Here is a 25,743-nt window from a genome sequence, read left to right on the forward strand (position 1 = left end):
ACAACAACAACAACAACAACAACAACAACAACAACAACAACAAAAACAACAACAAAAACAACAACAATAACAACAACAACAACAACAACAACAACAAAAACAACAACAAAAACAACAACAAAAACAACAACAATAACAACAACAACAACAACAACAACAACAACAACAACAACAACAACAACAACAATAACAATAACAACATTTTTGGTATGGCCCGTAAAAGACTATGTACGGTAGGTGGTAAGTAAATTGACCCACTCCACGAGCTAGTCTACTACTACTACTCCTACTAAGTGTCGTGACTATGGTGAGCAGTATGCTACTACCAGCCCCCACTTGTGTCCCATATCAGCCAAACGTTCCGGCCGGAATGTCCCTTCTGTGTCTATGTATCTGCGTAGACACATAAGCTGCTCAGTAGCAGTTCATGTGGCCCAACATACAGAGATCGTCCTGCCGCTCCACCCTGACTGACAGGTAGCTGAGCCGCAACGCACAGTGCATGACAAAACTGGGATTTGCCTGGAAACCAATCAGTAGCTGAAATGTTAGATTGGACCATGGTAACAATACCCGACCGAGATTCCCCAAAAACTTCTGTTATTGATCCTGTCTCTACTCCACCACGCAGGAGTGCATCTATGCTAGGACCTGATGTCAGGAACAGTCGGCGAGCCACTGTAGTTCCACGACCGTGATATGAAAAACACGCGAATGTCGCGTTTATCACGGAGTATTACACCACTTCACATAAAACGGATGAAACTTCATGAACAGCCACAAGTGTTGGAGGAATATATGTTCGCTTTTCTCAGCTGAGCTCAGCAGTTCACTCCCTAGTCATTGGAGTTTACATACAAATTCGAGCATAGAAATGTGCAGAGACAGCAACACATGTAGTTGACCATATGCATATTCCCCTCCCCCCCAGTGAACTCACATCCAGTACTAATCCTTATCATACTTGACCTTTGCTCAAGGTACTGCCCGGCTGATTGGAAACCCATTGGGATCTGTAGTAAGGGTCTGCTGGGACCGAGGAATACGATCAGTGTCAGGTCGACAACGGGACAGTTTGAAATACAGTGTGTTTGATTTTGATAGTTCCAAAGGGTGACACTACATACCTTCTACGCATGATTTTATAGCCGATTGTAAAATCAAAAAAATGTGGTAATCAAAAAAATATAATATTATTTTCACCCCTCGTGGCGTATATATGAACGAGATCTCGCAGAAGGCCCTTACTAGACTCAAGGCGGCCCTTTTCAATCTCTCAGCTTTCTGTTCCGACACGCCCTTCAAACTGCTTATGTGTCTAGTCGGTGCGAATGCAAGTGCTTCAACCGTGCCTAAAGTGCCAACGCAATGCACACTGCATGCAAGCAGCTCGTAGCTACCTATGCCCTGGTCAATGAGCTTTTGGATGTCGCCTGTGGTCAGACCAGCGCCACCATCTTTTTCCGGAGCACGCAGACGATCAAGCATCATAGGCCCTGCGGGATACACAAGGACCCGGTAGCCTGAGGGACCCTCTCACCATCGGATACCCCTTCCATCTCGATGACAGTATCATCAGGGCGAGAACTGCCGAGACGGAGCACGCCCGGGGTTGTCGCCACAGTCGATGTACTCTCCCGTCGACGGCTTTGGCCAGGAGCACTCTTCCTGCGAAATACTTGGGTGAATATCAACCACCCATACCACGCCTCACGCAACTTTCCCAGTGACATCAGAATCATTTATCCGCAACCGCTTGGCTGTTGGAGTCGATGATGGGCTACTCTTCTCAGACACTCGTGTTGCCTCAGCCACCTACAACAGGCCACCTCAGCGGACCTCAGCAACGTGGCCGACGTACACAGGAGTCGTACATGGCCTCCCCAGTATCTTTACCAGCTCCTACTGAACTTGACGATACGGGTGACTCTGGGGATGGTCCTGATGCAATTTGAGACTAGGACGGATCTCGTGAATCTCACCAGAACTCGCCGTATGGCCTCTTTTCCTCAGCCGAGCCGACGATCTCGTTGACTGGACAGGAGCTGCTGCCGCCTGCATCTAGGATTACTCTCAAATGTGAAGTATGGCTATAACAGTGCACTAGTCATCGACAGCTGCGTATGTAGTCTCGCGAGTGCACTAGTATGCAAGAAGTTCTACACGAAGCGGGGAATGAATGCGACGATTGTCCCAAACGGATCACCCTTATTCGCATGCAGTGTTGGAATACATGTTCGCTTGCTCACAAGAGTTTCCTTACTAATTATAGCAGTTTATACACGACTCAGTATAGAAAGGCACCAAAACTATAAAGAATTTCTCAAAAATTTCCTCGAAATTTTTATACTGTCACCGACACATGCAGTTGCCCATGCGCATATTCTCCCACACTGTTTGCGACCACCACCGAGTATAGGCGTCAACGGACTACGTCAAATGTACTGATACCAGCACGACGGCTACAAATATTGAGATGACCTCCAACCTTCTCACTTAGTGAAGAAATTGTTCATCTCAAGATTGATCCACGCAACAACAACAAAGTTCATAGTGGATTTGAAGCTTCTACTACGTAACCCGCCTCAAAGGCACGGCTAAGTGGCTGAAATGCTCCACGATTCGCGGATGGCCACTGAAACAATCATACAGGGAAAGAGGACAACAGTGTCACCGTCGTTCACGGCGTGTCACCAACAGCCTCTTATTTTCGCCCCACAGAAGCTATACCTACATAGAGCACAGGGCGGATTACTCCAGAGACACTAGATGGTTACATTTTGGGCCTTCTCCTGGACGGCCATCCACAGGTGTGCTCTAGACTGAGGCAAGCACCCTCCTCAACATCTCGTTCGTTTTCGTCTTCTATTCTAACCTGCCATAAAAACAGTTTTGAAATATACGTTTGCTTTCCTCATCTGAGTGACACCAATTAGAATTCCCCCAACTTTTATCGAAATTTCAATATTGTCACCAACACACGTAGTTGACCAGGTCCACACTGCACAGAGACTGTCCCGAGGCCATCCATAGGAACATCACATTGAAGGCTTCTGTATGATCACTCGCCCTCAGATTCCGACTCCCCTCCACGTCATAGCTGCTTGGCTCATCTTGAGACATGCTCCGTAACTATACATGAACACCGTCTACAGAAGACCACTGAGAGGAGACCTACCGAGTTGTATTGTGTCCAGTCACCCTCTCGGAAGGGAAGTATTATAGGCTGATGCTGCTGCGGCCGCTGTAATGATGGAATCGGCGAAAGTGTCATCGTAGGAGTCGTAATCGACCTGAGGGAAGGGTCTGTCCACAAGCCTCATGAGGCTGTCCTACCTCCCATCTATAGGCGTATACGAGTATATTCCCGGACTAGGCTCGGAAGAAGTATATGCTGCTGTCGTGGAAGCCTGGGAGGTGCCTACCAATATGAGGAACTCCGATCAAACCAGGATTGGGTAAAAGTTTCATTCTCAACCACGACGATATAAGTGTACAAAAACAAACAAAAACTTTCTTAGAATTCCCACATTTTCACCAACGCGTAATTGACCATCTACATGTTTTCCCGCAATTGCGCTAACCGTCAGAACCTAACTACTTCAACCTCCACGAGCTTGTTGAAGTAAGGGGACAGAGACAACTGCTAACGATTATTGCGCCCCCTTACAATACAGCGCTGCAACGGATCGCTGAGGATTGACCTACTCTCATCTCCCACAGTCTTTGGCATCTGATTAAACCCGTCCTGATGTGACCATGGAGTGGTATAGATCCGCGGTGTGCCTCCAGCCGGGGCCGGTATCATTCCCGGTATGAGGGGATCCATACTCAAGCAACTAATCACTATTTGGCTAATACCCTAGGTTTGCCCCGTAGACTCAGAGCTCCCATGAAGTCGCCGAACTCCAACAGATCCAGTATAACACACTTGAACCAACCTGCTCTTCTCCCAACGCTAAGTGCGATGTTCTCACACAGTTCAATCCTTCTTTTATTTCGAATGACGTCACTACACTAGTAGTGTGGGAAAATATGCACATGGTCGACTACACATACTGGTGAGAAAATTCTGAGGAAATTTCGAGTAATTCTTATTGGTTTCTGTACACTTCTACCCGAATCCATCTGTAAACTTCTATGACGTAGCAGATGCCTGAGCTCAGCTGAGGAGAGTGAACATATATTCCAACACTACTACAGCACCACACTACACCACCAGCACGTGGCTCTCTCGTTCCTTCTCGGCCCACTTAGGGGAAATAAAATTACTGGAACTCCATACGGCTCGCAGACACATATTTCGATGCTTCTTCACACGTGGACCCCAGAACACATTGACCCGTTTTGCATTCCAGCTCATGAGCAACACATACTGCATGTGCGCGAGAAACGTAAAGGCAGCGACAATCAGTCGTCCAGCATTCGGCCCAAGATGTCATACAACGTATCATCGCCTTGTGGAGTCGGAAGAGCAGCGGCCGCTTGCTCTACTTCAGAACTCGACGGCATCTCAGCATCGCATAGTGCATCTTCTGGCGAGCTCGAAGACTCCTTGGTATCTTTCATTGGACCTTGGCGCGACGTCCGCATGAAGTCCGATATCTAACATGAAGTCGACTGCCAAGCTATGGTCCCAGAAGACGCTCCTCACGTTGAGCGTCTGCGTATCCCAGGGCATAGGGCGTGCAAAGCCCCCATATGGGCCAGCTATGGCAGACCCTTCCCTAATCGCCGCTATCACCGAACTCAGCGATGGTAAGGTGCCCGCGAACGGCTGACGAGGCAGCGATGCACGATTATCCTAGCGAGTAGCAGAAGCATTCGGGCTCACCTTGAACCCCAGGGCAGCCAGACGATTGACGCCCAGTGCCCGACAGACCAGCTCCCACCCGGGTGTGGAGAGTGTGACGAAAGGGACGCCTTGGACTTGGCAACCCAGACATAGGTGCCGATTCAGCTTGTACGATCTGAGGTAGTGGGCTAGTGTACGCAAGTCACTCGAGACGAGAATCACAGTGGTCACACTATAGCACAGCGCAGGGTGTGAGTCCTCACAACCGCACAAGTTTGACAACACACGCATTAATGCCTCGTCGACTGTCGTATACATTCTTGTGACATTTGGATATTCGAGACTAGTAATTCGATTTTCGAAGTCGCTGCGACTCACCCAGTAGAAGAAGGCATGATGACGGCCAAGCACTGACCAGACTGGACTATCTCGAAGGTCGCCTCTACTCCGATGGATACGTACCGGGACCTTAGAGCCGTCCTCTCAGACGGCTTTAGAACTTCTTCAAGCTGAAGATGTACCTACACCCTTCAAGGCACTGGCTAGAGCAACAGCGGTCCAACTCACACTGGAACGCCACCCCTCCCAGAAGGCTCTGCCAAGGCTCTCACTCGCCTCGCTCACGATGGGCTTCCGTATCCTCACAGATGCTGGCAGCTTTGCGACATTCCGCCGAAGGGCGTTCTGTCTTCCTATTGCCTTGCCCGATTTCATCGCAACAATCACACTACTTTGAAAAAGGAAAACCCGAGATCTAAGCTCTGGTCGACGAATGCAATCCCTGAGTGGCTCGAAACGATATTGCAGAAGTACAGGTCACGGAAACCCGCATAGCTCCCGATCCAATTCCAATAGTGGTAAAGTAATTCTATTCTAGTTACACCCCACGAGGTTCCACAGAGATGGCCAACTCACTAAGACGACTGAACGACAAAAGCGATGATAGCAAACTAATGATAGCTAAGACAGCTATATACTACACTGTGAAAACTATGAGATATCATTTGGAGGAATGAGGACAGCCGAGCAGTAGAAGTACGATATTGGTGACGAACAAGGCAGACTGAAGCCCACTGACGCTAACCAGTAAGCACTATGCAGGCCACGGTAATCTCAGCCCAAGATTAACATCAACAGCAGCAGCTGATCACCTCATATAAGCGCTATCAAGCCGCATCCAGGAGTCCGCAGTTGTAAATATAATAAACAAGGCTCCACTCAGTTAACAAGCTCGACCGACCAGCGACAAATGTAGCAAATAGTAACAAGAGACTACGGTAGAAATAATTCACAGTCAACTCCAAGGGGCCAAAGATGGATCCTCAGGAATACAATAATGTGACCTTAAGGATGGTCAAAGAGGGGCACACTATCCAACCATTCCAGAGCCCTTGCTGCCGCATCCTGCTCAGCACTTCCCTTGCCAACGGCTCCAAAACCTTCGAAAGTCCTATCGCCAGGTAGACACCCGAGCCTTACTATCGACCTAAACAGGTTGTCCTTGCCCTGCACCAGTTCAGTGTGATAAGTAACATCCATTCGAGTGACCGGTCGTCCCAACTTTCGCTGCAGAGCATGATTGAGCCGGCTCTTGGCATCCATTCGATAACGACTAGACTCCGGTTCACTCTGAGGCTCCACAGCCACCCGCAACGCTAGCGTGTCTCGTATGAGCGTATCCCAAGACTCCAATGCACTCCTACAAGCATCTTGGTCAGCTTGCTTCTTCTTGGGGCAAGGATCAGATCGAAAGTCGATTCCAAACACGTTCACTGTACATATAAAGCCAGCACCTCCCTCCAGCATATCGTACGAAAAGCTCAATTCAGAGGCGTCCGGATTACGACCCAAAGCCTGTTGCAACTTCTCCCCCAGCCTTCCTCGGAAATTCCATAACCCCCCGTTGGGATTGTCGAGACCTGTATTGCCGCCTATGTCCCGCGACGAGTCCGCGACAATTGAACCAAAGGTCGAAGGCTTCGTGCTGGCGACAGACGGCGCCGACTGCTCCCCCATAGGCACTCTGCTCTCGGCCAAGTTCGTACCGGAACGGCGAGTGAGAGGACCGTACCGAGGCTGCTGCTTCCGCTCGTCGGACTTCCGCGCTATTCGCTGCCGCTGCATCAACTCAACTAGCTGTCGTTCGAGCCCTATTACCTGAAAGCAAGAAATCCCCATACATTGATCACCAACGGTCACAACATGCAGAAGCGAATGACGATTAGAGACGCATCACCACCTACAGTGGTGCATGGGAATCTTTAGCCGTGACATCTTTAGCTCGATGTTGTTACCAACAAAGTAGACGCAGCGGGTAGCTGTGCTTTCGAAGCACCCGTGTTGTTCGCACTCAAACGCTTCCTCCATCGACATTCTAGGATAGCAGTATCTCGCCGCGAAAAGCGACGGTCTCGACTTGAAGTTGCTGCCAATGGAGTAGATGCAGTGGGTAGCTTGGTATAGGAACATCCGTGATGCCCAGACACTGGTAGCATCAACGGTTTAGCTTGCTAGCACAACGCTAGTAGCATTATACTACACTCGTCCAACCCAATTTTCGTCCATCGGAAGGCGTGCTACGTCCGACACAGACTTCAAGGCGCACAAAAGACCACCCACCGCAGTACTGGAAATCTCGAGTGCTCTCTGACCAGCTCCAGGACCTCCTTCACATCAGAGGGCGTTGGCTCAGCATTCATATCTGCGAAGGGTGACGAATCACTTATCCTGAAAGACCAATGATCAAGAAAGGACAAGCTCCTTGCAGGCCAGTCGTTTGACCCTGGATACCTACTTTCTGATGATTCGAGCACCATCCTGTGTAATTTGCCAACGCTCTTCTTCCAGTGAGCCTTTGAAGCCTATGGAGACGAACGCCTCTAGTCTTGGATAAACTCGTATCTCAATCGACTGCAATCGCCGGGCTATGTTGACAGTGGGATTGAAACTACTATACTGGACGTGGACTCACAATAACAAGATTCCATGCAACTCCAGCGCAATGTGAAATGAAACGAGTAGACACTGAGTGAATAACGCTTTTCAACAGCTTGAAATATCATCACAGCTCGAGCTTCTCTTGAGGTTGTTTTCGCTTCTCTTTAAAAGCCTCTTGCGCCTCTTTCCAGGCCTCTTGAACCTAACATCGACTTCAGCATTCGAGTTCATGATAACATCAGAACATTCCCTCGCAAGGGAACGGGCGAACGCAACGGACGTGAAGCGGCATTCCACTTCAATTCACCTGCTTGATGTTGGAGTCCTTTCTTCGATCTGGCAAAGAAGTTACATCCACCCCAGCTCCTCCATCTTTGATGGCATCGGACCACCACATGACCAAGCCGGGTAGCAGCGGTTCACTCTTACGTAGTGATATCTCCACTACCCGATGGGAGGCGTCCGCAACCTAAGGGAATCTTATAATGAACTCATCTTCACACTCCAACTGAGTGCAGCGTTGTTCGAGTCGACTACACAGCGCAGACTACTCCTAACAGTGTTCGTTACAGCGTTCCAGAGGAAGGTAAGACTTTTACATCCTTCATTTCCCACGAGATGTCCTCCTCTGGATCGTCCATCTTAACAGTAAACTCCAACTGTCCACTGAAGTACGACTCCTCCCCTGAATCAACAGTAGAGGATCGAACCAGCAATAATTCCGGAAGGACTTCGGCCGGCCCATCAAAGTAAAGAGAAGTCGTCCCCTCTACCTGCTAGATCGAGCGTCAACACGTTATCGCGATTCACGGTGATGGATTTGACATCTTTCCCTTTGATTCCTTGAGGAACTACCACCGAGATTGTGACCGAATCCTTGGTTTGCGACCAATAATACCTACAACACTATCCTCACCCTAGGATGGATGAACATACAGCCGCAACCAAACCTCTCCAGCTAAGCACTGTTGAGTTCCCTATTCAAGATTGGACGCAAACAGTTCTAGGCGCGCCAAGATATTCCACCTTGTCATGCGCAAATCGTAATGCGCTACATTTGGCTATATTCCTTGTTGTCCCCTCCAAAACCGACCTTCGAAAAAAGATAAGACCGTTCCAAGACCGACAGTGTCATCGGTCTCGTGAGTACTGTTCTATCACGCACATGCAGTATTAAGTCCCTCTGCTATCGCCTATCAAGCAATCACCCATACTACTTATCACACTTCGAGCCGTTCCGAGTATACACCCCATTCACGTAGTCGTTACTATGATTCACAGCTCCTGATTGTGATGATGAAGTACCTACACTCACTTCGGTCCACATGTTCAATTCATCCATTCCCCGCCAGCTACACAGCATTCAGTCCAACAGTAGGTTCACTTCAATCTCACCTCGCTCTTCTCCTTTCCTCTTTTTTCCCTGACCGAGCGTCACCGACACTGGCTTATCGAAGGACCGCACTTGCAAGCCACCCGGACCAGTAGTCGTGGAGACTGGAGGCTCTCCCTAGAAGAACTGTATCCACAACCACGAAGGAACCCACCTACCTCGATGTACATGTCATCATCATCTTCCCTCTCATCCGACGACGAAGAACTGGACACGTCGAGATTATCCCACTTCGAGTAGTCCAGCACCATCAAAATCAACTGAGCGGCCCAACCAGAAGAGTAACGATAAGGATATCCAACCTGTGAGGCTCAATCATTCGCCCTAGATCGGAATTTGACCCTATTATGACATATACTGGTCTCATGACACCCAGACCATTGTTGGGTGAGCATACTACAGACACATAATATTAGAGAGAGCTGAACTCAACCCAATACCAGTCATCAAGAAACTATCGTTCCACAGAGGACAACATGGGCTACACTAGATGCCACTTTAACCTAATAATATTAGTATTTACATGTATACTGACTTTATATATTATATTTTATTCATATTTACAGTTCATAACCTATTATGATATCCTATGAAATAAATCCATGCCTATATCAGTGGGACTTAGCGTATGCCGTGAAACTTGTCATGTCAAAGATCGAGAATGGAAAAGCTTCCACACACTGAGTTTTCACAGGCCAATAACAGGCAATGTCGAGGTCAGTGATAACAACATAGATTCCTACACAATACCGTCAGTACTGTACCGATGATCACTGGGGAGGAGCCGCAAGTAATCCTTACTTCCTCTCACCTTTCCATCACCTCCAACCAGTGTGGGGATGTATGTTTGCTTTCCTCAACTGAGCTCGTAAGTTTCCTCACTACAATACGAAAATCTACACGTAATTTCGAGTAGAAGTGTACGAAAACCAACGATAATCTCCCCGAAATTTCCTCACAATTTTCATATTTTCACCAACCCATGTGGTTGACCATGTGCATATCATCATCTGAACTGCCTCGCACAAACTGATCCGGACGGTTATTCCAGCCCGACTCCGTAATCCATTCAGATGACGCATGTCCGATCGACGCAATTAGGAGGATGAAAATAGAGGAGATGACACCATCCTCCGCGTGTATTCATCCCGCGTCCTCGGAGCAGTCGCCAAAGACTCCCAGAACTACGAGTAGCATGCAAGTGCAATGAATGGCATCCAGTATATCCGCAGCGATAATGATACGGGCCGATAATACCGCCGTAATATCGAGAAAAAGTGGTTTACATACAAATGTCGATCAACAGCAGCCTTCATGATTCTTACCACGTAATCCATTCTTGTTGCATGAGGAAACACATTACCTCACTTATCCTCACAAAAACTATATATTCGGAGAACTCTAGCAACGAGGTGGTATCAGCAATCCCACCGGAGAGTATTCCGAGGCGGGCGGGCACAGAAATTCACGATAACGCGCGGCATCTCTCAAATGGAAATGTGTATCAGACCGTACCATAACGAGAATGCATCCGGCAAATTATCAAGGAAACGACGAGGTTCTTGCGCTGAATCAACCGACGAAATACAAAACATTCCTATTACGTTGGGGCCCACTAGCATTAGTAAGTAGTGATGCAACAAGCCAGTAACTTCAGTTCCGTCGTTCTTGATCAAAACTACCGTGTTAGAGACAAGAAGCTGATAATATTTACAACAGGAATAACATGCGTTATCTATAGTGGTACTACATAACCAGTTCACGGCGATGATTGAGACTACTTCGAAGAGAATCATGAATAAAACGGCCTCTCAGGCATCAGTCCAACACTTTCCCCATGAATCACATCTGATGACATTAAGTTCCTCACCCACCAGTTAGAACCGGACTAGTGTAGACTTGGTTTTCCCCTACGATTACTTCCCGACGATCTAAGGGAGAGCAATAATTCAAAACGGCAAGGCCTATAACGCGTAGCCATATGTCGGTTCCAATGTGGATCGTCACTCAAAATTTTGCTACCGTCCATCACGCTCAACGTCGAGATGGACTAGGTTAATTTGTGATGCCTCAGAGAGAAGATTACAAATCACCGGTAGGCCATTGTCGGCAGCACCTCAGAATCCGATGAAGCGGAACGAGTTCATATTCAACATCATTGACAGATAATGCTAGTCCTCATCATAAAGACTAATCGAATGAGAGTGAGCTCATTGACGACCACACAGGTCGTCTCAGAGGTAAATTGTAATCATCGAGGATAATCATCCATGCATTGCATTCCCATGGTGTGTTCCTTACGAACTTTCACCAACCGAGTTCATTAGTGTGTGGGCGTGAAAATCGCTTCAAATAGCTCGCATTCGAAACGCTAAGATTTTCCGAGAAGCTTTGCGAACACTGGTTGTCCCTCGGCGCGCGCCGCAACCAGTCGTTACGCGCTCAGAATTTACCATTCTCGCACGCCCAGCTGATCGATTTGTCGAAATCTGTGATGGCGATTCTACCCAAGGTCGTCCACATCTTCCCTGAAATAGTCCTCCTCTCCACTAAAGGGGAGATCGATGACTTTCCTTTCGTTAAGCTGGCCAGCTTGAGCATGACGCATTGCGTTGCCTCGTATTCCTCATCTATGGTACTGGTATCGAGTAACGATCAGATCGATTGTCTCCATATTTGCTTGTGTCGATTTCATGTATGTCATCGATATGTCCAATCGTTTATTCGTCGGGATTACGACGTTATGAAGCATTTTCTTTTAGTGGCCAATGCGCGATCACCGCGGTTAACGTGAGTCTAGGATAGTGTTGCTCACGACCAGCATCACCGATAGACTCATCAGGCGCGATCATATTGAGATTAATTATACTACTGTCCACTCCTCTAAGGTAACCTTCTCCCAACTATACTCTGTAGTAGTAATGAGAAACAATCCATAAATGTATCACAATAGTACCACCCTTCACTCGCCACCAAGCTGTCTACCCGAACCCCCAAATGGGACAAACCCTCGATTGTTCCTACTCGCCCCGATTACTCCTCCTGATATCTGATTCACTTGACCCCCGGTGGGAGCACCTGAGACGCAGGCTTGATAGAATAGTCAGTCGTACGATACAATTCGGCGACTCGACTCTCGATGCTATGAGATGCAGTTCCCCAAGGCTTACCAAATGTCGTCCGATACGACACAGGTCCAGCGGGTGGTTGCCCAATAGCATAGGGATCGCCTGAACGTGACATAGCCGCATATAGGCCCTATCCGTCTTTATTACCGCCCAGGAACGGCTGAGATGCATCTCCCGCACTACTACTGATCTGCTTGAAGACCTTGTATGCTACCCATCCTATTACCCCCTGAGAAACACAACTGAGAGCTACCACGAACGGGTGCCAACCGCCAGAGGGGAACTACAACGCGGGGTCAGGGAGGATGAGAATGATAATAGAAAGGCCGATATTTTGCTCAGGAATATCCCTAGGATTTCTTCCCACAAGGAAAAGTCAGTTCCAGAATCAGAGCTGACCCAGTGTACTGAACACCCGCCCGCATTTACTGAAATACCACTACTACTACCACTACTACTACTACTACCTGTAGGACGAATGAAAGTAGCAATGATAACTCCAAAAGCATCGGAACGACGAAGCCTAACTTGGCCAAGTGAACGGTGATAGATATCGTACTGAAGAAGCGTATGCCGTCAAAAAGGCAGTTTATAACACCTGAGGGTAGCAGCAGCTGTCCTCCAGGGCTGGCTTAGTGCAGTGCGAGAATATATTTCTGGTTCCCTCAACTGAGCTCGTAAGTTTACTCGCTACATTATGGAGATCCACACATGATATTGGTACGGAAACCAACGCTAATTTCCTCAGAATTTCCATGTTCTACCAACACATGTTGTTGACCATGTGCATATAATCCCACACTGGCCTAGTGGGTGACTCACAGATGAATATTGCAGGCAATAGGCACTGCAAGCCGCCGGGCCCACAGGCCCCCAAGGGCGAGTTGAAAAGACAGGAATAGCAAGAGGCCATACTGGGGTCGTTCATGAGCAGGTAAGTGCAGCACAGCGCGGAAAACCTATCGAAACCGAATGGCCCTAGAGGGGCTTCCTCAGTGGAATCCCAAGCTATTACAATACAGCGAGACAGTTAAAGAGCCCGTCCAAAATGAGTCTGATGGGCACTAGCACCCACAGGCCTATGGTGCAGTATTTGGCCGGCCTCATCATCCGGAGTAGGTCCTCAGAGGCCTCCCCTTGGGCTGACGTTGGTGGTAGTGGAACAACCATTGATGCAGACACTAGCTAGGCAAAGGACAACCTCTTCCAGTGCTGTTCACTGTTAAGCTGGAGGGATTTCAGGGAATGAATCATGCAACTACCGTCATAGCCGAGCAGTATCATTGTGAACGTGAAACCGATGAGCCCAGGTTCGATCCCTAGCTTTACCGCTTTATAAATCATGGATTCCTTGCACAGCAGACAGCATTCCTCCACATGAGCGGCATCTGCCTTGCTGTGTATGCTACTAATACATTCATCCTAGTCGCAATTAGAACGACGGCACATCGTTCGCGCGGCTCGACTACGTTGAGGAAAAGCAAGATTTCAAGATTTGCAAGAGGTCTGACGTTAATTGATGTGTATTGGTTGTCGGTTCCCTGGTTCCTATGAGTAACATAAGGCATTATGGAGACGTCAGTGAGGCGGTACTCCGTGATGAGGCTGCTTCTAGCCACCATCTCCCCGCGCCCACTACTTCGTCGTCAAATGAGGGCCCTAGAAGGGAGTCTGAGGTGATAATATTGGGAATTGGGTAAATTGTTATTCGCATTCATCCAAGCATTGCCCGAGACGCGCTATCTTGGTGAGATCGAATCCACCTGGTAAACTGAGTAGTTACTGTATTAGTATATAGCACAATACAATTAATAATGTAGGACCTATTCGTCAATTCGGTAGGGCTATATCATTATGTATTATACATTTGTTAGTAATTGATATCGTCACAAGAGGCTTTATAGTGTACGACAGGATTGGAAGTCTCGATCGACCCATATAGGAAAATACGCACATGGTCAACTACATGTATAGGTAACAATTTGTGGAAAATCTGACAAAAACTGAGGAAATTCTCATTGATTTCTGTACACTTCCATTCAAATTCGGATTTAAACTTCTATAATTAGTGAGGAAATTCCTAGACTCAGCCGAGGAAAGCGAACATATATTCCTCCAAGGCTGTATTTTATACATCAAGTCGATGGGAGTATCGTATAACGTTATACATGGGATTATATTCTAGTACTAGTAATCAACATTATCCTACATTTCTATATCTACTTAGGTTTTATCGTGTACCTTTGCGATGCGTGGTCGTATATGATCGCTATGTATATTCATTGAATATAAACTGTAAAATAAATGTATATTCAATAACTCTATCGCCACATCGCTGAAAATTTTGATAGCCTTTATCCATATCGAGCTGTACTGGATCTATCCAGGTTCTTCTAAGGGCCAAGCAGAAAGCTGATGAGCTACACAAGGCATTTGAGGAGGTTAGGAAGACCAAAGGAGATCTCAGCGCTGCTGTGCCTGGGTCCGACAGAGAGGTCAAGAACAAGCTCAGGCTCATAGGGGAGCCCATCTGCCTCTTTGGGGAGGATCCTGCTGATAGAAGAGGTCGACTCAAGTTGCTATTGTCCAAGGGCAAGTACCAGGAGCTCCTCAAGCCGGCAGCAGCAGCTGCAGCAAAAGAGGCCTCTAGAGGTGATAATTATGGGAGTATATGTGATGATATTTTAGAGTGTAGGAGATGATAAAAGAGGCAAGGTTGAACAGGAGCTGTTCTTTACTATTGGTAGTGAGAACCTCATGGCTAAGCGACGAAAGTTGTGGGATATTACTAGGCAGAAATCAAAAAAGGTAAACTGTCTCCCCGAGTTGGTGTGTTTATCAAGCCCATTCGGTTTGGGGGGACATTGCGATGTGAGGTGCTGTAGGTCCTTGAGGCTGAGAGGGAGGACTTCCATAAGACAATTGATTACGACTACAACAGGCGCTTCACGGTCCTTGCTGATGCGCTCAAGTCGGTGCTGTTGCTGCTATCGTTGTAGCTGAGCTCCTTATAGGTCGGCCCACTCAATTGAGGAATTCACTGGAGCTGGCTCGGATACCCGACCCTTGTCGTGTATACGTCTATCAAGGGCGACAAGGGGGGCTGATCCTCATGCACAGGCTCCGAGGGTTGCTGTGGCTAGCTGGAGTGGTTATATAGGGGTAGGAATCTTAGGTTGACTGCTGAAAGATTCATTTCATGTCAGATATGGACTGCGGATGAAAAGATGAAGCGACTGTACACCCTGGGATCTGATGGGCATGGGCACTCAGACAGGTGGGGACTGATTAGTATCGAGATGACTGAATTGATTTTGGTGACGATGTGAAAATTCCGAGGAAATTGTGGGAAATGCTCACTGGTTTATACATTTTCAGAACATATTTTCACTTTCCTCAGCTGAGCTCAGGAGTTCTCTCGTTTACTATAGGAGTTTACTTACGAATCCGGAAAAAAATAATCTTGCAAAAATTTCCCCAGGTTTTCCATATTGTCACCAACACATGTAGTTGATGATGTGCATATTTCCCCCATATTGCTATATGCGCTTATCTCGCTGGAGTGAACCGTGAAGTAAGATGAGCTCATACCGACCACTTAGTACAGCTGTAATGTGTTCGTTCCTGTTGCCATTCAGATGCCAAACCGTTGCGTGGAGCCCAAATGGCCGTCAACTAGCGAGCGGTGGGGCTGACCATAACGTAAGGCTTATTACAGTAGGTCTAGTAGTAGTAGTGTAATGCAGATATGTATTTGGGATCTACCCACGGCTGATGTGGACACTAATATCGACGAGCCACTTTCATTACAGCCGAGTGCGGTTCTGGAGGGCCATGAGATGCGTGTTAATAATGTTGAATATGTTCCAGTGAGTTGAAATGATTCATACGTAGGGGAAAATGGTGTGTTCGATCAGGTCTTCCCGCAGTTGGTCGCCTCGACCTCTCATGACGACACATGGCGACTGTGGGACATCGAGAAGCAAGAGGAAATACTGCTCCAGGAAGGGCACAACCATCCGGTCCTTCCTCGTGCGGCCGTGGTGGCTTCCTTTATGCTTTATCTCGTAGGTTTTCGGTCTCGCCATCCATCCCTGTGGGTCACTGATCGCTACGTCGGACATGAGTGGGGTCGTGAGAGTATGGGATCTTCGTACTGGTCGGACAGTCCTTCCTCTTACATATGAGGATGGAGGACACTGCAAGGGTGAGTCGCGGATTTTCGGAAAATTGTTCTACTCAAAATTCAGGTGTACTCGCGGTTGACTTTTCCCCCAATGGTTTCCAGTTGGCCACGGGTGGGATGGACAACAGTGTGAAACTATGGGACCTTCGGAAGCGTCGTAGATTGGAAAATCTGTACGCATTAGGAATCTTGTTCTGCTATCGAATTTGGACTTCAGCCCTGCTCACGAAAAGTTGATATCGGATGTCCGATTTTCCCCCGATGGTCGACTATTGCTCACGGCTGGCTATGACGGTGTCGCGAAAATTTGGAGTACGCTGGATTGGACCGACGTGCGAAATCTTCCTATTGCTTGCAACAAGGTAGGCCGCCTTGGTTGAAATGTTAATAGCCTTAAAGGTTCTATTCAGGTTATGTCTGCTGATATTGATGGGTCGGTGGTTGCCACTGCTGGCTTTGATCGTCAATTTAAAATATGGAAGTTGCCGAGTGAAAATGTCAAGGAAGATGATAAGGACGTGGAGATGAAGACACAGTAGATTGAGAGTACATCATCATTTCTAACGTACACATGTGTCTTATTGTGTTACAAGTAGTGACTCGAAAGCTCACGATGCACATGTGCGAGGTATAACAGCTGAGACTCTCCCACAGTCGGACGCGTGTTTTCGGGGTGTTTGAATCAGACTACTCTAGATATCTAATCACTTGCAATAGTGTATATCCCAACGGCGTTACACGAACAAATGATAGTGTTCGCTTATTAGATTTGACAGAAATGGTGTTCCAACTAGATGGAGATTTGTGAGGTATCTCAGTCACCTTGGTCCTTCCTTCGAGGAGCTCCCAGTGCTGACGTCTAATATTGCTTCGTAAATATACCGGCCGGCACTGGTCCTTAAAAAAGTTCTATAAGCAGTCCTTGTCACACGACACCACGAGTCTCTATGCTTGTCGAGTGTATCAGATGAGGGGATTATCCACTCAAACAACTCAACATAATGATGAAACTTTCGAATAATGCTAGCCCCATGCTATCAAATCTCGTTGTCACCAGATGCAAACATCTTCATATTCATCATCCCCGTTCGCTCAACGTGGATGCTCCCATCACGACTGCTCAAAACGCCCAAGTGAAAACCACAACTTCCAGGCGGACAACAGACGCATTCAGGACGCAGACCCAGGGCCTCAAGAGTATAGTTCGGACTAATCACAACCACACTCTACGCAACTCATCAGTGAGAGACACGGCGAAAATGAGCTAGCGAATAGACACACGAATACTAGCAAACAGACGAGCATGCAGCGCAGGTTCTATCCCGGCAGGCTCCCTTTTTCTGGAACATTTACTCTATTTTTATCATTGTTATCAGACTCAAAAATTAAGATACTATTACTGACTACAAAAGACTTATACAGCAGTAGCTGTCAATATGAACAGCCGCAAGAGTGAGATCAGAGGAGCCGGCGAATTCATGACGATGACCCATGCCATCAGTATGACCGAAGGAGTGGTATCGAAAAAAGGCGAAATAAACAAACAACAGCAGACAAAAAGCGGCCATTGGCCGGAACTCCCTTGGAGTTACTTATTTCTGCTAGAGAATACACGATTGGGGAGGAGAAAAGTGAACGAATGAGTCCGGGGAGATTTACTCTAATAAGAATGATAATCTAGTCTTGAGAAGAGAAGTTGCGAGATAAGACAGAGGTAAACTTCATACTGTTATTAAACTTCACAATCGTCACCATAGTGGTGATGATGATAAAAAAAGGAAGGTAGGTCTATTCCTCATACAACATACCAGGGTAAGTGTTAGCGAAGCCATTCCCATCACCGCTGTGGTACTGATGCACAAGTCCACTACTGGCAGCAGCAGCAGCAGCGGCACTTGCAGTCTGGTCATACGTAGGGGAGGCACCAAAGGGATAAAGAGCTGCAACATAATGTTGTTGTTGACGAGGATAAGTGTCGTGATACTGCTGTTGGTTATTTGCATAGTTCTCACTACGAGGGCTGTAGCCATTACCGAAAGGCATCTCATTCGGGCCTATCGTTCGACCACTAGAAGACCTCGTGCAGTAGCTTTCAGCGCCACCACCATACTGGACTGACGCTGTTGGTACCGGGGGCTTAGATAGCAGTGGACCACACACTCCTGTGGGCTGAGGCTCCTCACAATACGACAGAGAGTCACTGCTTGGATTAGTTCTCGACCCGTTCACAGTGTTAGGCCAATAGGCTGGGCCGCCAGCCTGCACTGCCGCGGCAGCAGCTACCTATGAATGAGAAGCTTCCGAAAGCCCGAGGAGTAGCACGGTACCGCTGCTGCTGCCATCTGCTGCATCTGGTGACTCCTTATAACGGCTGCTGTTGCCATCGCTCGATGCATCGCAATAGCGTCTTCTGTCGGAGCACCAGCAGCAGGATGATGTTGATGATGATTGTGATGATGATCTGCTGCTTGTGGCGGTACTCGGCCATAGTAATACCTGAATAATTCCTCAAAGATACCCCGCCGAAAAATCTTCCGCGTGCGTCCACATGCCTCTACGGAAAAGCCTCAGAGATCATGAACACCGCAAAACTCAAAGTCGTCACTTACGTAGGATAGCCTTCTTGTTGTTGTTGTTGGTGCTGATTGTGATAGTTCAATAGCACCATCTGGTGATGTTGCTGAGGACCAGCAGCAGCAGTAGTGGCCCCCTGGCCCACAACACTCCAGTTCGGCGTGCGTAATGCCGGTGTACCCATAACGGTGTTGTGCTGGTTGCTGTTATTATTACTACTCGGTGCAGTGGGATAGGAACCACTAGGCATGAGTATAGCCGTGGGCTGATGTAGAAGAGGCACCTCTCCCATACTCCCGTTACAATGCTGCCCAGCTCCGCTCAGCACAGCTGTCGTTGGGTTCTCGTAACGCGAACCAGGACGATTTTGATGACTTCGTTGTTGTTCCTCCCAAGACTGCCGACGACTACCGTCGACACCACCAACCGAGCCCATGCCGCTTTCCCCTGGGATACTCATACTCGTGCTTCTGGGCCGACTTCCTCTACCTTTTTCTCGCCCAGCCCCCGACTTCTGCTGTGTCACCACAGCCGCCGCCGCCGCCACCGGCTGCTGTTGTTGTTGATTTTTCAGCATTTCCAACCGTTTCGGTGGATTTCTCTGATCACCATTATCTTTCCGCGGCTGCTGCCCTGGGTACATTTCCTTCAGCTTTCTATCAACACTGTTGTCCAGATTGTAGCAATACCGTCTCATGCCAGTTTTCATCTCCTCTTCAGTGTGTGCAAATCTGCAGTTGTCGCCCGCCCTGCACCTTATCCCGTACTTACAGGCGCCCTCCATGAGCCTTCGAGGGACGAAGTGTATGTCTTCAACGCCGTGACCATAGGGACACTTCCCCTCGTTGAAACCCTGGCACTGACCAAACTGCTCATACTCTGGGCACGCGTACGACTTGGGGTCTTTCAGTTCTTCAGGACAGTGAGCATAAGGGCAATCATCACCGGCAGAGCATCCACCTTGTCGCGTTAGGAAGTAAATACAAAGCTTGGACCGGTGGTAGTAGTCCACGTAGTCAGGGCGAGATCGACTTTGACCAGACGTCTCCTTAGACTGCTGTTCACCCGCACCCAGTTCGGACGGCTTCCTTCTCGGGCTTTGTGGTTTCGCGTCGTCGCCACTATACGCGACTTGCGACTTTTCGACTGATTCAGAGCGGGCAAATTCAGCAACAGGAGATGGAGTCATAGTAGAGGAAGGCTGCAGTCAGTACAACTCCCCTCGTGATTAACCGGACAACACGACTTTACGAAAGCTTTGAAACCCGCAGGAATTTCGCAGACTTATATTCTGATCGACGTTCAAGAGGCCGGCTGCCCAACTCAGCCAGAGCGCTCCAGGCTGGCCAAAGTCCTACGAGGCATCGTCAACCACAAGGCAGCCCTCGAATACAATCACCTGTGTAGTTCGTTCGTCTGCTCCGTGATATGCTCCAGAGACTTCTGGTGTATGTTCAAGATCTTCACCAAACTCTGCAATGCTGTCGGTTCAGCAGTGCTACTTGCGTCCCCAGCGTAAGTCGAATCGGCGAGCTGCTACTGCATCTTGCACTAACGTACATGAGATGCGCATACTACCGTCTTGGTGGTGGCCATGAGCTCCTCTAGTTGGCGTTCCATATCGTCCAGCTGCCCAGAAACAGCCACCGCTCTATCTCCGACTGAAGAAATACCCATGCCAGGGATCGAACCCGAGACCTCCTCCATCATACCACTCGCTGCCTCATTCTTGCCGCGCTGCACTCCCGACAACAACGCCGAGGCAGAGCCATTAACACTAACAGTACAAACAATCGTCCATCCCCCCGGACCCTCTGCACCCACTTCGACACGCCACCAGCAGCAGTGCCCTGCATTTCCTTCAACACAGCCTGTTCGACATCTTCCAAAAGCTCCCCAAGCGACTGCTGCTGACCTGCTATCGACGCCAATGCCGAATCCACCTGTAAAAGCCGGCTACAGCATCAGCATCAGCAGACTGTGGCAGAGGGTACCATCTGGGCGGTGTTCTTGAGCTGGACATGCTGGGCATCTAGGGCCCTGAGCTCCCTAGTAGCTTGAACCAGTTTGGAGTCGACGGCCAGGACCTCAGATCCGTACTGGTTGAACTGATTAGCTTGCATTGACAGTCTGAAGCACCAACAATGCCACACTTGTTGAGTCCTACTATCCTCCCAGCCCTACTACCGTTGGTCCCAGAGGGTAAGGACATCATTCAGCTTCCTGTGTTCTAAGATGCCCACGCGGCCACCGGCAGCAGCAGCAGGAGTCGTCGAGGAGGCTGCAGTGGTAGTGGCTGAGGGAAGACCCTTACTGACATTCGAGCATACAGTTAACTCACCACCGAAGAGACCACCACTGCTGCTGCTGGCAGCTGGGGCTGAGCCGAATAGCCCCCCGCCAGCAGCCGACGATGATGAAGATGCAGAGGAGGACGATGCCGGGGCCGACCCAAAGAGCCCACCACCGGCTGCTGAGGACGATGCCGGGGCCGACCCAAAGAGCCCACCACCGGCTGCTGAGGACGATGCCGGAGCTGAGCCGAATAGGCCTCCACCGGCTGCTGAGGACGATGCTGGGGCCGACCCAAAGAGCCCACCACCGGCTGCTGAGGACGATGCCGGAGCTGAGCCGAATAGGCCTCCACCGGCTGCTGAGGACGATGCTGGGGCCGACCCAAAGAGCCCACCACCGGCTGCTGAGGACGATGCTGGGGCCGACCCAAAGAGCCCACCACCGGCTGCTGAGGACGATGCCGGAGCTGAGCCGAATAGGCCTCCACCGGCTGCTGAGGACGATGCTGGGGCCGACCCAAAGAGCCCACCACCGGCTGCTGAGGACGATGCTGGGGCCGACCCAAAGAGCCCACCACCGGCTGCTGAGGACGATGCTGGGGCCGACCCAAAGAGCCCACCACCGGCTGCTGAGGACGATGCCGGAGCTGAGCCGAATAGGCCTCCACCGGCTGCTGAGGACGATGCTGGGGCCGACCCAAAGAGCCCACCACCGGCTGCTGAGGACGATGCTGGGGCCGACCCAAAGAGCCCACCACCGGCTGCTGAGGACGAGGCCGGGGCTGAGCCGAATAGGCCACCTCCCGTAGAACTACTGGCCGGTGCCGCCGTGCCGAAAAGGCTACCCGTAGTAGACGATGAAGGGGCAGTTACCCCAAAGAGTCCACCACCACTACTAGAGCTGCCCGTGGTGCTTGCCGGTGCTGAGCCGAATAATCCGCCAGTCGATGAGGAGGAGGAGGAAGGCGCTGAAGCAACTGCTGTAATGCAATACCATACCTCCTCCACTTCCTACCTCCAAAGAGACCACCAGACGCTCCCGCTGATGAAGGACCTGATACCGTGAGCTGCCATATATAGTCACATGCAGTAGTAGCAACAAGACATGGACGAAACCGATCGGCCGAAGGTGAGCCCGGGATGAGGTCCAGAGCGATGTTGGAAGTGAACTAGCTATCTCACACGAACTTAAACTATCCAATGTCTCGAAACCCCATGTAAATTGGCAACAAGAGAAGTGATGATTCTTACCTCCACCGAAGAGCCCACCAGCTCCACCGGAGCCAGCCGTACCACTGCCTCCTGAAAAAAGTCACTCCCAAGAGGTACAGAGAATCATAGCTCACCGAAAACGCCAGTATTAGCAGAGGGAGCCGCTCCAAAGAGGCCACCACTAGTTGTTGTAGCTGTCGAAGAGGACGAGGTGGTAGACCCGAAGAGACCACCACCGCTGGGAGCTGAGGCACCTAGGAAAGGGATAGCAGACCAACTCCTCTGTGGAAGCCGAACAGTACCGAAGATGTTGCCGCCACTACTCGAACCTCCGCTGCCGAACATGAAGCCCTATAAGGAAGGAACCACAACACAATACTGACCATGTGGCCTCACAGAACGACCCCACCCAACACACGACGAAGTGGCGGAAATGTGGTATGCAATCTTCACACAAATTATAAAATCAGTACTGCGAATAGCTCAAAGTGCGTTAAGCCGTCTCTCCAACTCCGCTTCCTCAGAGGCCTGAGACACAAGCCCTGCCCCCCGACACAGTCACCACCCCAACCTCACCTGCTTAGCCGACAGCTTTGCCTTCCCTGCAGGGACTTTCTGACCAGCCGGTAGAGCTCCATGAGCAGCTGCTGGTACCTGAACCAGTACGAGTCCTCGATGGTGAGCCCACGGCCCTTACGTTGGCTATAGTATCCACTGCTAGCTCCTCGAGGACCTTATTCACTTCCTGATCGGTTGCTTCGTCAATGTCGACGTCCTACAATTAGGAAAGACCTCCTATCTTCTAGCCGCCGACCTACTACTACTACATCCACAGCATCGAGAGTGTCTGCCATAACGCCTTCAATGATGCCTAAGTTCTCCATCTCCTTTGCCATGCCCTCCATCGTCTCAGTCAACTCAGGCAACTTGATGAGCGAAGACATAGCGTGCATTATCTGATACCACACCTTCGCCACTTCCTATCCACACTGCCCCACTCCCACCTGTGTTGAGCCCGCGACGGCCTCCCCCATTTTCATAGTCATCGCCGCCTGTTGCAACTGCATACTAACGCTGTTCATCTGAGCCTTAGCCATAAGCATCCTATCTCGCGTCTTCCTCGTCCGTACTATCTAACAATCCCATACCACACTTCCGACACTTCACGCCAGCAACTACCTCCTTCGCCAATATCCTTATGCTGGAGACCTCCTTCTTCCTCGCCAAGCCCTTTATCTCAAGCTCGACCTTCTTCTCTTCCCTCTCCATCTTCCCACACTCCCTGTCTATCTTCCTCATCTCCGACCGCAAACTGCGCTGCCATGCCCTACCATAATTCCACTACCTCCTACAACCTCCCCACTGCTACTACCGAGCTTGCTCTTTACTCATGGCCTGCTGCTGCGGTTTCGTCGTACGCGTGCCGAAGAAATTGAATTTCATCTATCGCGACCAGAACAGAAACCAAATAGCACCGCGCCTTCATCCATTAAAAACAAACTCAAACGCAACAGCCGTTCACTTCACTAATTAAGATCACCATGAGAAACTACTTATAACCGCTATAAAACCCCCAAAAACCCCATAGGGCCGCTCTAACGATTAAACACGCGAAGTTGGACATTTGCTATAAGCAGCAAGTCCTTTCAAGTCCTCACTGGTACCACTACGCTTTCAGCCTCACTTTCTTATCAACAGAAACACTGAGTTAGAAAGACCGATTTCTAATATGTTTCCAATTCTGTAGAAGTCTCGCTAACGTCTACTTCGGTGCAGATCTTTTTATTCCACCTACCACACCAGCCGCAATTCCCGTCCAACCGATAACATAGCGCATAATCATCAAGTATATCTCCAGCATAGAGTGCCGACCTTCCTGAGCAAATTCCACACCCGCCAACTTGGCATTCATATTCCAATCGTCGCCCTACTGGAAAGCATCAATACAAACCCTTTACTGCCCTAAATCTAAAGCGCACTCGCACTAGCCGACAACGATCAGCTGAATGACGATCACTTGAGCCCTCTTATAATCAGGCGGTGACAGCGGTGGTGACAGTACACGCCCCAACAAAGAATATCAACACGATGATGAACTAATAGCCAAGGGTCTCAAAAACCAACCTCAAGACTCGTCGAGGTTCCGTAGACGAAAAAGGTAGCAGAAGCAGCGCGAAGATCGGTACGGTCAGAAGAGGGGCCGAGAGAGCCGAGACTGTCCACTTCAAACACGTTAGACTGTCATCACTCATCATCAGCCGTCGTCACTTTACTGTAGGGCTTTTCTTCTTGTGAATGTGGTGTCAAGGCCATCAGCAACAGAGTGAGAAATACAGCAGTGAAGATAGCGACCATCACCAGTATAGTACCAGTGTCCGAAAATATGCACGCAGTCAATTACACGATGAAAATTCTGAGGAAATCTTGGTAGATTCTTATTAATTTCCACCGTAATTTTTGAATGGTTTCCTATAATTAGTGAGGAAACGCCCGAGCTCAGACTAGGCAGGCAAACATCTCTTCCAATACTGCCTGATACATAGTAGTTTTCCTCAACCACGAAGCAATCAACCGCAGACAGAGCTATGAGCTCCAAGTAGTAGGAGACATTATTGATGACCAACAACAACTTATCACTGTCATCTTCATCTCGTCGTTGATATGAACCTATGTGGATGTGGTTACGAATCTTTATTGACGAAGCATGGGGAGAGCGAATTCAAGGAGTTGATCACAGAATTGGTCTATAGGAACGTAGTCCGCGTGATGACGTTACTTGTCGAGTGATAAACGAGTGGCATCTCATCGAGTTCGGGTCTGATATAATTCCGCAGATGTTCATGGCAGGATAGTCGAAAATGACAAGTGCCGATCCATCGGCATTTCGCGTCCATCCACACTAAGAATGGTGATGATTGCTAACCCAATGATCCCTTAGATGGGTGTTTATTTCGTTTGAGAAAATGACAGAGAAGTGTTCCGCCCCGGGATCGAACCTGCGTCCTCGCTGTTCGCTAGAATTGAATAAGCGACGCTTCCTCAATTCTACCCACGCTTCCGAAGCGTACGGGCCTCCGTGCACGTGTGTGCAGGAAGGGACACTCCAGACTAGAACCCTATCGGGACCAATGGCTGGCAAGATTCCTCCGTAAGCTCATCCCCCCCGCTATAATCTGATCCATCAGTGCCGCAGGATTCCGATGCGGTTCACTGCTATGGCGCAG

At 49.2% G+C, this 25,743-nt stretch overlaps 7 protein-coding genes across 7 annotated transcripts in view; 1 reads left to right on the plus strand and 6 right to left on the minus strand.

Annotated features, from left to right (window-relative positions):
• Pmar_PMAR029529 (structural maintenance of chromosome, putative) overlaps nt 1-1,491 on the minus strand; it is a gene marked incomplete at both ends in the record, with an annotated part of 5,863 nt that extends 4,372 nt beyond the window's left edge. Inside the window, 6 exons of the mRNA XM_002773504.1 lie at nt 327-393; nt 444-522; nt 574-651; nt 941-1,013; nt 1,249-1,352; nt 1,401-1,491. Coding sequence (XP_002773550.1) covers nt 327-393; nt 444-522; nt 574-651; nt 941-1,013; nt 1,249-1,352; nt 1,401-1,491 — 492 coding nt within the window. The remainder of the gene's footprint in view (nt 1-326; nt 394-443; nt 523-573; nt 652-940; nt 1,014-1,248; nt 1,353-1,400) is intronic.
• A 4,547-nt stretch (nt 1,492-6,038) lies between these two features.
• Nucleotides 6,039-9,376, minus strand: Pmar_PMAR029530 (hypothetical protein; the record flags this gene model as incomplete). The annotated part of the gene is made up of 9 exons (XM_002773505.1): nt 6,039-6,952; nt 7,423-7,522; nt 7,590-7,679; nt 7,861-7,934; nt 8,040-8,201; nt 8,332-8,417; nt 8,506-8,583; nt 9,128-9,242; nt 9,284-9,376. The coding sequence occupies 9 exons, from the start codon at nt 9,374-9,376 to the stop codon at nt 6,140-6,142; spliced, it is 1,611 nt and encodes a 536-aa protein (XP_002773551.1). The 3' UTR covers nt 6,039-6,139.
• Nucleotides 9,377-12,080: 2,704 nt separating this feature from the next.
• Pmar_PMAR029531 (hypothetical protein) lies at nt 12,081-13,448 on the minus strand. Its single transcript, XM_002773506.1, has 6 exons — nt 13,269-13,448; nt 13,076-13,212; nt 12,721-12,851; nt 12,401-12,482; nt 12,296-12,355; nt 12,081-12,203 (listed from the first exon to the last, which is right to left on the minus strand). The coding sequence occupies exons 1-6, from the start codon at nt 13,421-13,423 to the stop codon at nt 12,088-12,090; spliced, it is 681 nt and encodes a 226-aa protein (XP_002773552.1). The 5' UTR covers nt 13,424-13,448; the 3' UTR covers nt 12,081-12,087.
• Nucleotides 13,449-13,803: 355 nt separating this feature from the next.
• On the plus strand, nt 13,804-16,987 carry Pmar_PMAR029532 (wd-repeat protein, putative; the record flags this gene model as incomplete). Its single annotated transcript, XM_002773507.1, has 13 exons — nt 13,804-13,929; nt 14,641-14,905; nt 14,949-15,061; nt 15,139-15,224; nt 15,268-15,415; nt 15,460-15,530; nt 15,892-15,955; nt 16,000-16,122; nt 16,171-16,275; nt 16,325-16,460; nt 16,504-16,612; nt 16,657-16,801; nt 16,850-16,987. The coding sequence occupies 13 exons, from the start codon at nt 13,804-13,806 to the stop codon at nt 16,976-16,978; spliced, it is 1,620 nt and encodes a 539-aa protein (XP_002773553.1). The 3' UTR covers nt 16,979-16,987.
• Nucleotides 16,988-17,710: 723 nt separating this feature from the next.
• On the minus strand, nt 17,711-18,927 carry Pmar_PMAR029533 (hypothetical protein; the record flags this gene model as incomplete). The annotated part of the gene is made up of 2 exons (XM_002773508.1): nt 17,711-18,722; nt 18,862-18,927. 2 exons carry the CDS (start codon nt 18,925-18,927, stop codon nt 18,228-18,230), a joined length of 561 nt encoding a protein of 186 aa, XP_002773554.1. The 3' UTR covers nt 17,711-18,227.
• Nucleotides 18,928-19,044: 117 nt separating this feature from the next.
• Nucleotides 19,045-20,202, minus strand: Pmar_PMAR029534 (hypothetical protein; the record flags this gene model as incomplete). The annotated part of the gene is made up of 1 exon (XM_002773509.1): nt 19,045-20,202. One exon carries the CDS (start codon nt 20,200-20,202, stop codon nt 19,045-19,047), a length of 1,158 nt encoding a protein of 385 aa, XP_002773555.1.
• Nucleotides 20,203-20,296: 94 nt separating this feature from the next.
• Pmar_PMAR029535 (sporozoite and macroschizont protein 1, putative) lies at nt 20,297-23,962 on the minus strand (the record flags this gene model as incomplete). The annotated part of the gene is made up of 18 exons (XM_002773510.1): nt 20,297-20,367; nt 20,413-20,546; nt 20,592-20,674; nt 20,726-20,790; nt 20,838-20,956; nt 21,008-21,143; nt 21,201-21,309; nt 21,355-22,275; nt 22,323-22,361; nt 22,559-22,609; nt 22,654-22,773; nt 22,822-22,870; nt 23,096-23,173; nt 23,217-23,294; nt 23,344-23,475; nt 23,524-23,652; nt 23,699-23,846; nt 23,892-23,962. 18 exons carry the CDS (start codon nt 23,960-23,962, stop codon nt 20,337-20,339), a joined length of 2,493 nt encoding a protein of 830 aa, XP_002773556.1. The 3' UTR covers nt 20,297-20,336.
• Between the last annotated feature and the right edge of the window lie 1,781 nt (nt 23,963-25,743).

Source organism: Perkinsus marinus, assembly GCF_000006405.1.
Source record: "Perkinsus marinus ATCC 50983 genomic scaffold scf_1104296958776, whole genome shotgun sequence".
NCBI lineage: Eukaryota > Perkinsozoa > Perkinsida > Perkinsidae > Perkinsus > Perkinsus marinus.

What these genes read in the sequence shown, in the direction of transcription:
- Pmar_PMAR029531 (XM_002773506.1), bottom strand. Translation starts at nt 13,423, where the DNA reads ATGGTTGTTCCACTACCACCAACGTCAGCCCAAGGGGAGGCCTCTGAG. An exon ending in TTTAACTGTCTCGCTGTATT is followed by an intron (nt 13,213 to 13,268) that starts GTAATAGCTTGG and finishes CGGTTTCGATAG; the next exon opens with GTTTTCCGCGCTGTGCTGCA. An exon ending in ATTGCCTGCAATATTCATCT is followed by an intron (nt 12,852 to 13,075) that starts GTGAGTCACCCA and finishes TGCTACCCTCAG; the next exon opens with GTGTTATAAACTGCCTTTTT.